Genomic DNA, 17327 nt, shown 5'->3' with positions numbered 1-17327 from the left:
GGAGTAGCTCTGCCCAAGTCCCTCTGCCTTGTCCACAGAGAGCACTCTGTGTGCCATCTTGGGCACCCATGTCATAGGCTCATCATCACTAGGTTAGCTTGTCATGGTTTAACATTAGCATAAAGTGATGGTCTCAGACATTATTGAAGGGAGTAGAATGTAACATTTCCTTTTACAATGCAGATAGTAATTGGGAAAACCAAGATTCCAGTTCAAGTCCTTGATTCCAAATACTGGGTTCTCCATATATCATCTCTACGGCACTTTGAAGCTTAAATATTTGAGACTTGAAAGCAAGTCCTTTTTATTTAAATAATCTTATCTTCATGAATCAGCTGAAAAGACCATAGTGAATGAGCTGCAGATTTGGATCAAGAAGTTGGTGCTCTTGACACCAGTCCAAATGTGTACCACTGCCTCACCTTTACTCATTTCCTTCCTTCCAAAGACACACACAACATCCTCTTAAAGCTAATGTACCTTTAGCTGGGTCACAATAAAAATAGAATGGGCTCCTCAGAACCAATTGGTGGGTTATCTTCCCAACTGAGGAGTTGTCCCGAGTCTGTAATGTGATGCTGGTATACCTTTAGGGGATATTGAGTTCTAAATCAAGGCTTCCCAACCTTTGGCCACTGTATTCACTATTCAATATGAAATGAATTAGCTTCCAGAGTTTATCATGGAAATGCATATAAGAAATAAAATAGGGTTCAATAGTATAGTTATCCACCAAATATTATGCAATTCCCTCAACAAGGATCATTGATTTAAATGTATTTTTGTCTCCTAAGATTGTAAAGCTTGTTGTTATAACTCTTTCTAACTCTTGTCTGATTCTTATCTATATTTTGTTTGAAGCTTTCTGGTAACTATAACTTTCCCCTTTCTTCTATGATCTTTCCTTGTCATTTTTACATTTTTACCTTTTTGCAAGCAGTTTAGTTTTCATAACCATTGCCAGCCCATGAGACTGTTCTTTTCCGTCAGGTTGGTGAACCAGTTGATTACAGTGTGCCTCTTTGTCATCTCTGGATATTAGGTGGTTGTCAGTGTTTTCATCATTATTCCTTGCTCTGGGGCTGCTTCTTGAACTTCTCCATCTGGATGCCCACAACAGATCTCATTATTTTTTCTCCAAACTTTCTTTTCTTTTGAACTTCCCTATTGCTGTCAGAGGGTATCATTATCTTTCCAGTCATTCAGTTTTGCAATCTCAGTGTCATCCTTAACTCCTTACTCTCACTTATACTACATATCCAATGAGTTGCTAAATAAATCTTTCTGTTTCTACCTCTAAAATATCTCTTGGATCTAACCAATTCTCTTTACTCATACAATCATCACATTAGTCCAAGTTCTTGCTACCTGTCAGTAGGGCTCTTCCTGTTGCCTTCTAGTTGGGTCTCTCTGCTTTAAGCCTCTTGCAGCTCTAACTCATTCTTCACACAACTGCTAAGATTTTCCTAAAGTATAGATATGACCATGTCAATACCTTCTCAATAAACTCCAGTGTTCCCTATTATTTACAAGATCAAAGATAAAGTTCTTCATTCAACGTCTAGGTTTATTCAAAACATGGCACTTCCCAACCTTTTCAGTCTTCTTACCCATTATTAATTCCTTCTATGTAACTAACTCTATAATGTAGGGATACCAGATTACTTCTTGTTCTTCATATACAACCCTCCATTACATATCTCTAAGCTTTTGCCCAGACTTCCCCTCAAGCCTAAAATGCTCACCCCTCCTCCACTCCAGCTTTTGATATTCCTGGCTGCCTTTAAGATTCAGTACAATGTATCCTTAAGAAAAGAAGACCTTTTCTAATGAGCTCATCAACTTAAATGTCTCCTTTTGATTCTGTATCTTATATATTCCCATTTATGACATGTTATCTCTCCCATCCTGTGTAGTCTCTTTGAGGAAAGGGATTACTTTTTTGCTTTTAACTTTCTTTTTCTTTTTTTGAAACTGTTAATTCTACAGCTTTAATTGAATACTTTTTCTTTTTGTTCAGTCTTCTGAAGGTACCAGCAAACAGGAACACTAACCCTTCTTCCTTATTTTCTATCCCCAGTGCTTAACACAGTGCCTGGCACATTTATTGTGCTGTTGTTCAGTTGTGTCTAACTCTTTATGACCCCTTGGTCTATAGCATGCCAGGTCCTTCTGTCATCCACTATCTTTCAAAGTCTGGCCAAGTTCATGTTTGTTGCTTCCATGACACTCCATGCCTTCTGCTTTTTCCTTTTGCCTTCAATCTTTCCCAACATCAGGGTCTTTTCCAATGAATCCTGTCTTCTCACTATGTGGGCAAAGTATTTAAACTTTAGCTTCAGTATTTGACTATTCCATGAATAGTCTGAATTAATTTCTTTAGGTATTGGCTGATTTGATCTCTTTGCTTCTGAGGGACTCTCAAAAGTTGCCTCCAGCACTACAATTTGAAACTGTTGATTCTGCAACCCTCTGCTTTCCTTATAGTTCAACTCATATCCATGCATTTCTATTGGACAAACCATAGCTTTAACTATAGAGACCTTTGTCAGAAAGAAGATGTTTCTGGTTCTTAGTATGTTGTTCTGATTTGCCATAGTTTTTCTTCCAAAAAAAAAACAAACATCTTTTTAATTTTGTGGCTGTCTGTAGTGATCCTTGAGCCCAAGAATGTAAAATCTGACATTGCTTCCATTTCTCTTTCCTCCTCAGGAAGGGATGGGACCAGCTGTCAAAATCTTAAGGTTTTTTTGTTTGTTTGTTTATGTTAAAGTTTAGGCTAGCTTTTACATTTTCCTCTTTTGCCTTAATCAAGAGGTTTCTTAATTCTTCCTTTTCTGCCATCAGGTTGATTTCATCTGCATATCTGAAACTGTTGATATTTCTCCTGGATACTTTAATTCTGACTTTTGATTTATTTGACCTGGCATTTCAGATGATGTACCCTATATAAAATAAAAAAGGTGATACTATACAGCCTTGTACTCCTTTTCTGATTTAAAACTAATCAGTTGTTCCTTGTTCAGTTTCAACTATTGCCTCTTAGCTTACGTATAGGTTTCTGAAGAGACTAGTACCCCCATTTAGTAGATAGTAATTCCATCTCTTTTGAAGACTGGACACATTTTGTTGTGATCCACAGGGTCAAAAGGCTTTAGTGTAGTCAATGAAGTAGAAGTGGATTTTTTTTTCTGTGAACTCCCTAGCTTTCTCCATAATCAAGCAAATGTTGGCAATTTGGTCTCTAGTTCCTCTGTTTCTTAACAAACCAGCCTGCACTGCTTGTAATTCTCAATTCACACAATGTTGAAGCCTTTCCCTTTTGCTTTCCTTCTTTTCTCAGCTATTTGTAAAGCCTCACCAGACAGCCATTTTGCTTTCTTGCTTTTTTCCTTCTTTGGAAATTTTTTTTGCTGCTGCCTACTGTACAATATTATGAACCTCTGGTCATAGTTCTTCAGGCACTGTGTCTACCAGACCTAATCACTTAAATCTACTTGTCACTTCTACTTCCTATCCATAAGGGATATAATTGAAATCATACTTATATGGTCTGATGGTTTCCCCTATTTTCTTTAAGTCTGAATTTTGTAATAAATAATTCTCATATCATGAGCTATGGTCAACTCCAGGTTTTGCTTTAACTGACTAGAGTTTCTCCACCTTTTGCTGCAAAGCAAATAATTTGATTTTAATAATCACCATCTGGTGAGACCCATGTGTAGAGCAGTCTTTTAGTGAGTGGGAAGGAAGAAAGGAGGGTGGGAAGGAGGGAGGGAATTTGGATCTCAAAAGTTTTAAAAAGTTAATGTTAAAAATTGTTTTTATAAGTAATTGGAGAAAAATTAAACATGACAAAAAAGATTTTATAGTCAGTCATTCATAGTTGCTTTCACTCACATGAATACTTCTTGTCCCTTTGAATTTCTATCATGATTAACCTTCAATTCTAGATCATTTATACTGCCTACTCTCTCCAGTTCAGTTCCAGAGTCATAGCTCATTTTTAGTAGACTTGGTGAGCTACAAATAAGTGTAATCTAACTTCAATTTAGTCCTTGATCCTCTTCTTTATAACATTTTCCAGGGTGCCTCCCACAGTGACTATTTTATATCTTCTTCAATTTTTTTTAAGTCCTCAAATAATGCCCTCTACTCTGCATACCATTGACATATCAGGTCACCTTGAAATTTACTTTAAAAACAAAAGCTACTGATGAACTGCTTCCTTTTACCACCTCTCCCAAGGAAATCATTCCAGTATCTACCTCCTTATTTAGCCCTCTATTATTTAAAAGCTAACATTTATAACTGTGTTCTTGATTCCATCTTCTCCCACTTCTAGAACTATGATATGTGAGTTAGTTATTCTCCTTTTTCTGATATCTTTTCTTTCTCCTGATTCTTTCCTCTGGATAAATAAATCTCTCCATCCAAAAAAAAATACTTTTACTTGGCTCTGTGACCCTAATAAAATTATAGTTCTATTTCTTCCTTTATAATTGCCAAGTTTTAGCCAAGTAAAAGTTTCCCTTTTATAAAGGGAAAATAGTCCCTTTATACCTTGCACAACTGTATTGAAACTAAATTCTTAACTATCACAAATGATCTCCTCATTGATAAATTTAATAGTCTTTCCTTAGTTTTTGTAGCATCTGATCTCAGCTTTTCCCTTAAAGTTCCTCCTCCTTATAGCCTTTGTGAAACTATAATATCTTGGTTCTCTTCCTGCTTCTCTAAACTTCTTCTCTGTCTCTTCTGAGTTATCTTCCCTATTTCTCTTCCTTAGAATGAACTGCCACTTGGAAGATACATAATTACCTCAAAATCAACATGATTAAAACAAAAATTTTCCATTGTCCCCCAAATCAATTCTCCCTGCAGACACTGGATTATTTCTGTTAAAGTTGCTATCAGTCTACCAAGTCATCTTTGCTTCTCCATTTTCCCACTTTATAATTTTTTTGACACTCAAATTTATCCCTTCCTTTCTGTTTCCTCTGCTTGTGACAATCCTGTGACAATTGTGACAATCATCTACTATTGTATTGTGCCCTCATCAAAATAATTCAACTACTTCCCATGACAAATGGGATAAAATCTCAGCACTTTTGCTTGGCTCTTAAGTCCCTCTATAAAGTTCCAAAGTATAACTCATGGTCCTATAAACCTGTCCTCCAAACTACTGTTTTTTTTCTATTGAGGGCACCCCTCTTGTTCCAGTCATCCAGATTTGCAAAACTATGAGTCATCTGTGACTGTTCAGTTTCCTTTACTCACCACCCGAACCCCTCCCAGATTTGCTAGGTTACCATGTTTTATCTATTCTATTCCTATAACATCTCTTCCAAAGGATCCTTTCTCTCCAATTACATGGGTAACACCCTAATTCTCACCCTAATCATTTATTTTCTAGAACACTGTAATTACCTCATAATTGGTTTCCTTGTTTTCAGTCATTTCTCCCTACATTCTCAACAAAGATGCCAAAATAATCTTTCCTAAATCACAGGCCTGATGATATTATTCTCTGCTCAACAATCTTCAGTAGCTCCCTGGTGCCTCTAAGGTAAAAACAAACTTCTCAGCTTGATGTTTCAAATCCTTCACAATTTGGTCTGTAGCCTTATTTCGTATTACATCTCATATTACACCCCAAGTTAATACACTCTGTTCCAGGTATCTGGTCTGCTCATTGCTCCTTCAACTCAGCTTTGACTCTTACCTCTTACTGCTTTGGCATGGGTTGTCCATTCCTCTCGCCTGGAATAGGCTTACTCTTTATCTTAGAATCCTTAACTCCTTTCAAGACTTTAACTTCTGCACCATCTCCTATGGGAAACATTTCCCTATCTCCCTAGTGGTTAATAATGCTCCCTCCCTCTTATATATTATATTTACCTACCTGTTTCCCTGCTCAGTACTCATACTCCAGTAAACCAATTTGGCAAGAGACTAAACCAGGCAGAGAATAATTGATGGGCCTCAAACCCATTGGTGTCTGTCCCAAGACCCCCCTGGTGGAAGGGGCAATAGGAACACTTTGTTCTAATGGCCATAAAGGTAGTGAAGAGGCACTGGGGAGCACTTAAAGTTTGGTTAAGCATCAGAGAAGCTAGACTCATCACTGACTGTCCTGACTTTTGGTGCCACTGGACTTGGATGACTCAGGAAGAGAGAGTGAAGCTGAGGACTTTGAGCAACTCTGTCTCACTTAAATCCAATTTATGCTCAAGTCAAAAGGTATCACCAGTGATGACATTTTGGTCCTTTTCAAGTAGAAAGGACAACAATCACCACCACATGTAGTCCTGGACAACATAAAAGCTCCCTGAAGAACGATTTTCATTTCTGTCTTTGGATTTTTAATGTCTAATAATAGTCCTTGGCATAGAAAAAAATGGTTGCTTGATATGGGCCTATTGAATTGAAACTTATATTACAACTTTATTCTTACTATATTCTCACAAGAACCTTTCATTGAAAGACAATTTAGCCTATTTAACGTCCTTCAAAATCACTTATCTTTCTCTCCTTAGATCTTTCCTCTACCTTGCACTTCTCCCTTCTCTTCAAACTCTATTTAGGTTTCTAGGGCTGGTTTAAATTCAAAATCTTCTATAAAGCCTTCCCTAATGACTTCAAGCAACAGTCACCTCTTATTTATGTCATTCCTTGGACATTTAATCATATAGTGATTGTTATTCCTAGGATTGTTGTACATGCTATTATTTAACTTTTTAAGTATGGCTATATTGTCTTTCAAATGACAACTTTTAGGGAAGTGTCTCACTGATCTTTTTTAAATTAATGAAATATATACTTAAATAAATGCATTAGTTCTCAATCTATTAAGTATAATACATTGTTAATAAACATAATAATCACTTCTGAGAAGCTATTATGAATGTTATATTCAATTAATTCTAGAAATTTGCTGAGAAATATCAATGAAAATTTTATATCTTACTCATAAATTGTATATTGTACAAAATTATACTTGGTCCATTTGCTTAATATTTCTAAACCTGTAATTTGTATCTGAAGGAGAAAGAATGATTTAACCTAGATTTAATCTGAGTTTACTTTACTATGTGAAACATCTAGAAGCAATTTAAGATTTTTAATTTTACTACTGATCCACAAGTATTTTTCTACTAATCCAGTGTTTTCAAACTCATTCTTTGATCCATATATATATCTTATTAAACTTTACTTTTGAAATAGTTATGGAATTCTAAAGCTTCTTACTGTTAATTCTTGTGAACTCTAGGGAAAGATTAAAATTTTCTATCAAGCTATTCTACTTAGCTAAAATAAGATGAAATTTTGAGTTTATGCTTTTATTAGGAGTTTCTTTGAAAATATGTTGAGGATGGGAGAATGGAACATGAGATTACATTACTCTCCAAATCCCCCCCCCCCAAAAAAAAACCCCAAAACCTAGAGTCAACTCTAAAGTGGCAGAAATAGATGAGAGCTGGGAGTGAAGCAGAGCAACTTGGGAAGAAGATCTCTGACTTCCTAGGCAGTGGTCTTACCTGAATGAAGAAAATACTACAGAATCAACAAGCAGCAAGCACTAGGAGCAGCTGAGCAAATCAGTGGAGTCAACAAATAACAAAGAACAAATCTTAGGAGTAGCTATGGAGAATGAGCTTACCTCAGCTCTAGTGATTCCTACCCACTTACAGTTTAGGGGTTGGATGGGAGAAGATTTAGGGGCCCATGCATGCTGACTTGACACCACTCTGCCCCAGGTGGCTTCAGGAGAAGAAGAGTGAGAGATTATGCCTTGTGAATGCTTTGTTAAGGAGCAAGGGCCCAGATGGCTATGATCATTCCGAGGAGAGTGAAGAACCTAGATTCCAGGTTTCAGGTTCCAGGGCAGGGAGATGAACTGGTGCTTAGATAAGTGTGGAATGCAGGGAGAAAAAGTGTCTGCTTGCAGTGTCAGAACTGCCAGGAGGCTCAGGTTGGACCACCTCAGGTCAATCACAAATTGTGGTGTGAACCTGAGGAAGTAGGGACCACATCTGACCCTGGATTGTAGAAATTAGAAGAAATAAGTAGGGCTTAGGAAATAATAGAACAAAAAACCCAAGATATCATTTCACACAACCTGGAAAAAGAGCCCAATTCTAGCATAAAGCTAATAATTAAGGCTATTGGCTGCTAATTTTTTTTAAATAACGAGTAAACAAAAGAGAAATTATCTAACTGCAGATGGTTACTATGGGGGTAGTAATGGCCAGGATTAAAATTCAGAGGACAGTGAAGTTAAAAAACCTACTTCTAAAAGCATCAATGGAAAACTTCAAATAGCCACAACTCCAAAAAAGAGTTTTTAGAAGAGTTAAAAAATTTTTTTTAAAACAAAATGAGAGATATTGAGGAAAATTTAGGAAAAAAGTAAGAGTAATGCAAGAAAAGCAAGAAAATTATGAAAATTCACTCATTTGGAAAGATCTAAAAACTCAATGAAGAAAATATTTCATTAAGAATTAGAATTGGGCAAAGGGAAGCTAACGACTGCTTGAATCAATAAGAAATAACAAAGTAACATTAAAAGGATGAAAAAAATAGAAGAGAATATGAAACACTTTAGCACAAAAACAACTGACCTGGAAAAAAGACTCAGGAGAGGTGATATAAGGATTGTCAGACTATTGGAAAGTTAAGAGCAAAAAAAGAGTTTAGACACAATGCCCCCACCCCAAATTATTAAGGAAAATTACCTGGAAGTTTTAGAAGTACAGGATAAAAAAGAAACTGGAAGAATCCACTGATCACCACCAGAAAGACACCCCAAGATGAAAACTCACAAGAACATAATTGCTAAGTTTCATAGCTCCCAGTTAAAGAAGAAAATACCATAAGCAACCAGAAAAAAGCCAATTACTGTGGAGCTACAGTCAGGATAACACAAGTCTAATCAATTTCAGTATTAAAAGATCAAAGCGCATACAATACAATCTTTTAAAGAGAGCTGGATTTGCAACCAAGAGTAAGATACTCAGTAACACTGGGTATAATTATACAAAGTAAAAAATGGATATTTAACAAACTAAAGGACCATCAACTGTTCTTGGGGGAAAGACCAGAACCGAATAGAAAATTTGATCTACAAGAATCACAAGAAAGGAAACATGAAAGACCAATTATAAAGGATTTAATAAAGTCCAACTGTTTACTTCTTTAATGGGAAAATGTTATCTGCAATCCTTAAGAATGATATTGCTAGGTGGAAGCAAGGTGAGTGGATTGATAGCCAGGCCTACAGATAGGAGGTCCTGGGTTCAAACCTGACCTCAGATACTTTCTAATTGTGGGATCTTGGGCAAGTCCCTTAACTTCCATTGCCTAACCCTTAACAAGGATATCACTACTTGTTTAAAACACACACACACACACACACACACACACACACACACACATATGGGTTGATATTGAATTGGATATGGGAATGAGCAAAAAATAATAAAATAGGGTAGGAAGATGTAAAATGGAACAATTATCTCATATGAAAGAGGTAGGAGTAGAAGACCTGTCAAAGTGAAGGGGAGGAAGGGTAGAGTGTTGGTAGAGCTAGAACCCTATTCTTATCAGCTCTGAGTTAAAAAGGAAACAATATCTACAACTAAAAGGGTAAAACGTCTTCTTAACTTACAGAGAAACAAGAGGGTGAGGGGATAAGATAAGAGAGAGGACTAAGAGAAGGGTGACTAGGTTAAGAGAAAGGAGGGCAAGGGGATAAGGGAAGGGAATTCATATCAAGAAATAGGAAGGAGGGGAGGAGAATTAGAATTCATACTAAGACTGAAGATAAGGGTTTTTTTTTGTTTTTTTGTTTTTAAGGGCTGGTTGATTTAGAACTAGGAGGGCAAGGGAAGAGGATAAGAGAGGGACTCTTAGAAGATAAAAAGAAAAGAAAAAAGTATGTTGACACTGATGCTCTGGTTAATCTAATAAAGATTTATACTTAGAAAAGTGTTATATTTTGAAATATATGTAGATACACAACACACACACATATATAATAAATATAGCACACATGTTATATTTCTCCCTCTCTACAAATATGTATATATAGATCCTTAATTGAAAGTTCAAAGAATATAACTTCACATTGGGATAGGAGTACTAGAGGTAAATTCCTCATTTTATATGCAGGGACATTTCACTGAATAATTGGGTTAACTGTTAACCTGGAAACACAGTTAACTAGGAACATGACTTATAATTTGTGAACCTGGGTGACAGAAAGGATAAGGTTGCCCTCAATAGAAATGGGGTAGCTTGTAGGAGGGACAGATTTACAGAAACCATGAGTTCCATTTTGGAAATGTACAAAGAGACTTGGTGGGGGATTAGATGGGAGAGAGCAAAAGTCATAGAAACTAAGAGTGAGACACAGACAGGCAAGGACAACAAAAAAGTTGCGGTAATACTTATAGATTTTAAACTTAACTTTGATATAAACATGGTTTTAAAATGATATCTTTTTGTTGTTTGGTAGTTTTAAGTTGAGCTAAATCTTTTAAAGAAAGACTCACTTTCAAAAACCTGAAAAATTGGATCACAGATTTCTAGTACAACCTCTTTTATTTATCACTAAGAAAACTGAATCTGAGAGATCCTACTCCATGATCATACAGGTAAATGAGTGATGGTTACAGAATTTTAATCTAGGTCCTCTGATTCCAAAGTAATGTTCTTTACACTGTGCCATGCTGTCCTTCTGATTAGGATTAGTTCCATGAGTAAAACAATTTTTTTCTTTTCAGAAAAGGGATGTGATAGCTCTTCTTTAACTTAAAAGCTTTTATTGAATTTCAAGCATATTTTGATTTTTAAAATTAGTTTATATAGTTCATAAAAGTCAAGGATACTTGGATATTTTGTGCTTTATAATTGAAAAGATCAGTGATTTTCTCAGTGTGCATTCTCTGTATATCCATTCATAGATTAAAACTTTCCATGCTTAATAAACAGCCTTTATGACTTGCTACAGTCAACAATAAGTTACCATTTGTTGGGCAGCCTTGTGGTTATAAGCTTCCCTGGATAGTTCATATCTTGACAGACACAGACCTCAACAGCTTGGTGGTTCCTTCTAAAGCTTGTATTCCTCTTGGTATACCAGGATCCTATCTAATCCACGTCAACGCTTTTAGAATTAGAATTTAATGAAGGATATGTTTTTTTTTATTATTTGTAAAGATAAAGATGGATTTTTCTTCCAGATAAGTGAAAAATTTTTAAAAAGAATTTAAGTTAAAAATTTCCTATAAATTTATCTCATTTGTAGTAAAACAGGATATTTTCATCTTTCCCCAAAGAAAATTTAAGAAAAGCCACTGTAATTTTAAGTTGCTACTATTAATATTATAATTAATAAAAATATATTTTCTGAAAGTTTGCTTGCCAGAAATATCTCTCTGTTTCCACATCTCTGACTTTTATCTTATTGTTGTATGTTTCTTTCTTCTGTTCAATTAGGTGTCCAAGTACAGGTGTTAATTCCTGATGTCTTTTGCCCCAGGATCAATTTGAGAACAAACCTTTTAAGTTTAAGTGTGGGTAAATGTTATTGAAGTATAGTTTTTTTTTTTATGCCCAAGGTATCAGTTATTTTTTGCTAAATAAACTGAAAAAATTATATAATCCATTAAACTATTTCCACTGTACAGAATTGAAAACATAGCAAGAATTTTCTTTATAAAATTTCATAGTGTTATTTCACATCATTATAGTACAACCCACAGTCAGACCTTGGCATATAGTTTTCCTTTATGCCAAATAGTGCCTTTTTAGATAGTATTTACATGGTTTAAAAGGTATTTTTTGCTAAAATCCCAAGCATTTTTTAATGGAACATTAGAGCTGGTAAAGATCTGTAGAAGATAGCTCTAAAGTCTTCCTTGGAGCTTTAGCTTTAGCTTTATATTATATATATATATATATATATATATATATACATGTATGTATATATATATATATATATATGTTTAGCCTTATAATGGCATATATCCTGTTTGATAAGTTTTCCCAGAAATATGTTTACTTTACTTTACAGGAAGTACTTTATATATACTTTCTATACTTGGTGTCATGAGAGCCTGGCACATGTGCAGAATATGCTAGCATGCTCTGCTGGTGCAATTCCCTGTATAGAAGGGCAGGGGAGCTGGGATGGCCTCTAACTGAAGTGTCATGGAGGGGTTTGGGAGTACCCAGAGATGTTCTGTAGCTAGTCCCAGTCTGTTTACCATGTGGTCAACCATGGCACCGTTTCTGATCAGCTAAACTAGTGTCTGTATAAGAGCTGGAGGCATCTTCCAGAAGTCTTCATCAGCATCAGGCTATTCTCTTGGTGGCTCTTTGTTCCTGGTTTGATTCTTTCGCTAGTGAGAGGCAGTGCTAGAAGAGGGAGGAGGGGAACACCCAAGATCAGCATTTGGTCCATGATTATGGGCTTCAGTTCTCTGCTGCCTTGGTGTTTTTTTTTTTCATTTTAGGTAGAAGAAGTTGGAAGTTATGACTTTCTGAATTTCAGAAGGTTAGGGGAGAGAGCCATCTGAGATCGCTGAACTTTGGAGGCAGCCCAGCATCAGTGTCTGAGGAAAGAGGAAGGACCCATGTATTTGAATGTGAATCTGAGGGACCAAGATTTTGTAGAAACTGTGTTAAGTTAGAACACACTGTCCCCAGAGACTAAAGTGATAAAGTTTAAAGAGTACCTCGGAGATGCTGGGAAAAGATGTTTGTACTTTTGTTCTCATTATATCTTCAAAGTTTAAGTGCCTTTGTAATAGCTAATAGATGTGTAATGGAGCAGAGGTGGTGGTCACTGGAATCTAAGAGTGTGGAATACAACTGGTAATAATGCTAGAAAAGAGTATCGCTACTGCCTCAAGGTTATCCAGAGAACCCGAGGGAGAGACACAGCTGGCCCAGCTGGCTGACTCTGGACTCTCTCTCCCAAACCAGTTGGGAAACATGTTGTCTAAGGTTCTTCTAGAGGCAGGCTCCTCGGCCTCTTCTACATGGTGAATTGTATAAGCTGAGCATCATGGTGGGCTCTATGCACACACTAGTTTTCTTTTACTTCACACATAAAACTCTCAAAACTCGATTATCCTGACTTCTAATCCAAATGCTTCCTGCCTCTATAAGCAGAGTGAGCAGCCACAATACAGAGCAAACTTTCCCTCAAATATTATATGAAAGTATTCCAAGTCTAACTGGGACTTGGGCAACAACAACATGTGCTAGTAGCTCTGGCAGAAAGTTCTGTTGAAAGTCATTTACAATGTTGATGTCTACATGTTCCTAAATGAGGATTATACAGTTATAGAAGACAAAAGATTTGATTAAGCAGTATGGAGAAGCCCACCCAACTCATCTTACCTAGAGTGAGTGGCGGAGGAGCTGGATCGAGAACATATTCTTTTTCTGACTCTTCTTCTTTATGGGTTGGTGGAGCTCGCTTTTTCAGTCCAGTATCTACCACTGCTTTTATATCTTTTTTTGGAGATTTGTATTTATTATCCTTTTTCTGTTTCTTTGTTTTATAAAGATCTATTGAACGTGGTTCCAGTTGAAGATCATGTAAAATGTGGTCTTGTAAAGCAACTGCAGTAACAGCTAGATTTTTAGCTCGGCCCTGAAGGGTTTGGAAAAACAGGAACAAAAATTCATATACTTGCTGCACATAAATGATCAATTAACAGAAAACTAAGGCTTTTGTACTGTCACTTTTGACAGTACTTTATGTTTAGTGTACTACACTGAAGAATGTTTGACCCATTGTTACCTTAACTTTTAAAGTCAGAACTTAGCTTCATCATTTATTTTAACTACATAGTAGTAATTTTTCACTTAATTGCTAAAGCCATAATTATAATATGCAATAAAGTCATTATGAATTATAAAACTTTTACATGCCTAAACACATGTTGCTGTACTATAATTAAATTATACCTCAGGGTAATCTTGCCTTCTAGTATACCAAAAAGAAATGTACATGTAAGTATGAATTTTTGATAAATTAACTAGGTTTCCTACACAAGATAAAACTCCCATGTACTTAAGAGGCATTTGAAGGAAATTCTAGAGTATAAATTGCCCCCCAGCCCCTATGTCACACCCTTGGATTATTCTGTCCCTTTCCATGACTGCCAACATCTCTTGGATGCTTCCAGGGAAGCAAGTTGCTTTTTTTCATTTTTGAATAAAATAAAGAATTATGGGCCATCTTATTGTTTTATTTTTAAAAAAGATCAAGAGATGCACCTTAGGATAATTTCTTATCATGTTGAATCAGAAATGATCTTTTTTTCTCAAACAGAATAATGCTGCTTCTTTATAACAGGAGTCTTCATTTATATTCCTTAAATTCCTATAATGAAAAGCAGAATTATATTACTATATCAAACTGACCAAAATAAAGTCTTGAAGAGCAGGAAAATTTTATCCCAAGTTTATATTTCTGGAGAAAATGGCATTAAGTTTCAAACCGGTGTTTCAAATGAATCAGAAAATACCTGTTGAATACTTTACTAAATACTCTTAAAATACAAGGGAAATATAAATTATGATCTTTGCCTTTAAGGAATTTACAATCTAGTTGGTTAGAAGTAACACTTGGAAAATAAGCTATGTGGGAAACTATCTTTAAGTTTAGTAGGATTTTGTAAAAGGAAAAAACCAGTGTGGATTGATTGAAGTGTTCAAAGAAAGCTTCATGGAGAATGTGGAATTAAAACTAAACCAACCACTTAGTGCTCTAGGTAATTCTCTAAAATCATAAGCTATGGAGAAGTGTTAACTTGAAATGATGGCAGGAGTTTCTTCATCCAGGAGTTCACTATATTCCCCAAATCAATGAAATGGCTGGGCCAGGAACAATTCTCCTAATTGTTCTACCTAATTAGGTAGGACTTGAATAAAGAGAGGAAAGAAGACAGTGTGGAGAGGGCTAGGACTCAGAGGTAGTGAAAAGACTAGAATGGAAGGTACTTATCAGGAGAATCTGTAGGTAGATAAGAGTTAGACCATTGTTCTACATATCAGATCCTTTCTGACCCCATTTGAGGTTTTCTTGGCATGGCTTGCCATTTCTTTCTTCAGTTCATTTTACAGATGAGAAACTGAGGCAAAGAGTAAGTGACTTGCCCAGGGTCACATAGTAAGTGTCTGAGGCTGGGTTTCCTGACTCCAGAACCAGCATTCAATTCACTGAGCCACCTGGGTCCCCTAAAGATATACAGAAGAGTTTGAAAGAACTGGAAGCAGCTAGGTCACAGTGAATCAAATGCTGAGCCTGGAGGCAGGAAAACTTCAGTTCAGATTTGACCTTAAACATTTAATAGTTATATAATCCTGGGCAAGTCACTTAACCTTTTTGCCACAATTTCTTACTCTGTGAAACATAGATAATCATAGCATTGTTGGGAGAATCAAATGAGGTAAAAAAAATTACTTAGCCCAATGTCTGGTCCATATTAAGTACTCTATAAATGTTAGCTATTGTTATTATTAAATTGATGCAGTAGGAAAAATATACTATGGGTTCTTGAACAGGGGACTATGATGTACTCTGATGACAGTGAAAGTTTAGAAAGATTAATCTGCAATGGAATTCATCATGGCTTCTGTGAGAAGGGACCAGAGGCAGCAGAGAGACCAGACCAGTTGTAATGATCTAAGAATCAGATAATGAAGCCTGAACTATAGCAGCAGTTTGATGTAAAAATTTCTTCATAAATAGAAATAGTAAATCTCATCTGAGAGATAATTCTAAATTAGTAATCTATTTTCAGTGTTATAAAAAGGATACAATGATTTCCTGGCTGTCATTTGTCAAACAAACAAATAATCTTCCTATATAAGGTTTAGTGAAAGGGTAGACACGGAGGTAGTGGAAACAGATGAATCAAAATTAAATCCACGGTCACTTAGAGGTATAGAAGACTGAAGAATGGTAATACAGTTAACAAAAATGGAGGAGTCAGAAGAAGGTAAGAGTTTTGAGGAGACAGAGATGTACTGAATTGTGTTAAGTTTGAGGTGAGGGTGGAAGATGTCCCCCCTTAATATCAAGCAGAGATGACCTTAGGCAGTTAGAAATATGGGAAAACACACACATATATGTCAATGTCATTTATAAGGGTCAATAATTAAAGCTATTAAATGCACCAAGGAAATAAATATAGGCAGGCTCCTCTTAGCAGGGGGTTGAGAACAGATTTGGTGGATATTCACAATAAAGGCTACCCTTTTATTACAGGAACTCCTTCATTGCCCTGACACTAGCAGAATTAATTGTGTTATGAGGGAGGTGGAGGTGAGGTGTGTCAGGTAGAGGAAAGGTTCCTTTCCCAATCTCCCAAGTAAGGGGCCAGTACCTTTATCTGTTTTAGATCCCTGTGGGATATTAATATGCAATATTAATTTCCAATGCATGATTACCTCCATGCAATGACCTACGTCCCTAATTAATTAGAGTGACAATACTTTAGCAATTTTCATATTTGAAACTGTTTAATAGCTATACTTAGCTCTCTACATACAAAGAATAGAAGGGATATTTAACAGCTCCCTCCTCCTGGATGGCACCCTCTTTTCTGTAGTCTTTTATACCTGGAATTTTCTAGGCTAGAAACTTCCATGTCCCATGTAACCTGGCTAATTGGCATCTCAATGCCTCTAATATCTGAGCAGGGAAACCAATTAGATAAGCCTGAACAAGACCCTACTTCAACCTATAAAGACTCTGGTTCTGGCCTGTTTCATTGCTTCTCTAGGCAATGAGTTGCCCTAGGCAGCACCAGTAGATGAGTTGTTCCACGAAGCAGAAGTAGCTTTCTCATGGTTGGGGGAGAGGCAAGGGAAAAGAAGGCGTCAGGCTACATACCTGATTGTGGTGATGTCAACTCTTGGTACTAGCATAGGGGACTAGGGGGTCCAGAGGACACAGGAATGATCAGAGTAAAATCTGGGAATATTAAGGCCAATAGTATATTTTCTCCAGAGAACCATCACTCACCCTCCCTTTCATGACCTGAAGAGACCCAGTGATCATTCTGGTGTCCTCTTTCCTATTGTGTTCCCACTCTTGGTTGTCCCCCTAAACCACCAGTCTTCTTCTGTGAAAGGTAAAACACATCTTACTTTTGTTGTATTAGCTAGTCAGACTCTTACAAATGCCTCCCAAGTCCTCCAAATGGACTAAAGTCCTGGGCTTTCTCAAAGTGAGATATGCCAGAAAGTCTACAATTTTAATTATTGCACTAAGAACCTTAATAATCAGAAACAAGTAA

The 17327-nt window shown here is 36.3% G+C and overlaps 1 protein-coding gene across 8 annotated transcripts in view; it reads right to left on the bottom strand.

The window, feature by feature from the left end:
• The window catches only part of RNF32 (ring finger protein 32), a 74649-nt gene that overhangs the window by 42735 nt on the left and 14587 nt on the right, over positions 1-17327 (bottom strand). For all 8 annotated transcript variants that reach the window (XM_056799964.1, XM_056799963.1, XM_056799966.1 and 5 more), the window contains 2 exons: positions 14299-14404; positions 13414-13669 (listed from right to left, as the gene is read on the bottom strand). In XM_056799964.1, coding sequence (XP_056655942.1) covers positions 13414-13669; positions 14299-14319 — 277 coding nt within the window. In that variant the 5' untranslated portion in view covers positions 14320-14404. The remainder of the gene's footprint in view (positions 1-13413; positions 13670-14298; positions 14405-17327) is intronic.

Source organism: Monodelphis domestica, chromosome 5 (genome assembly GCF_027887165.1).
Source record: "Monodelphis domestica isolate mMonDom1 chromosome 5, mMonDom1.pri, whole genome shotgun sequence".
NCBI classification, from domain to species: domain Eukaryota; kingdom Metazoa; phylum Chordata; class Mammalia; order Didelphimorphia; family Didelphidae; genus Monodelphis; species Monodelphis domestica.
This window is presented reverse-complemented; position numbering and strand designations above follow the sequence as displayed.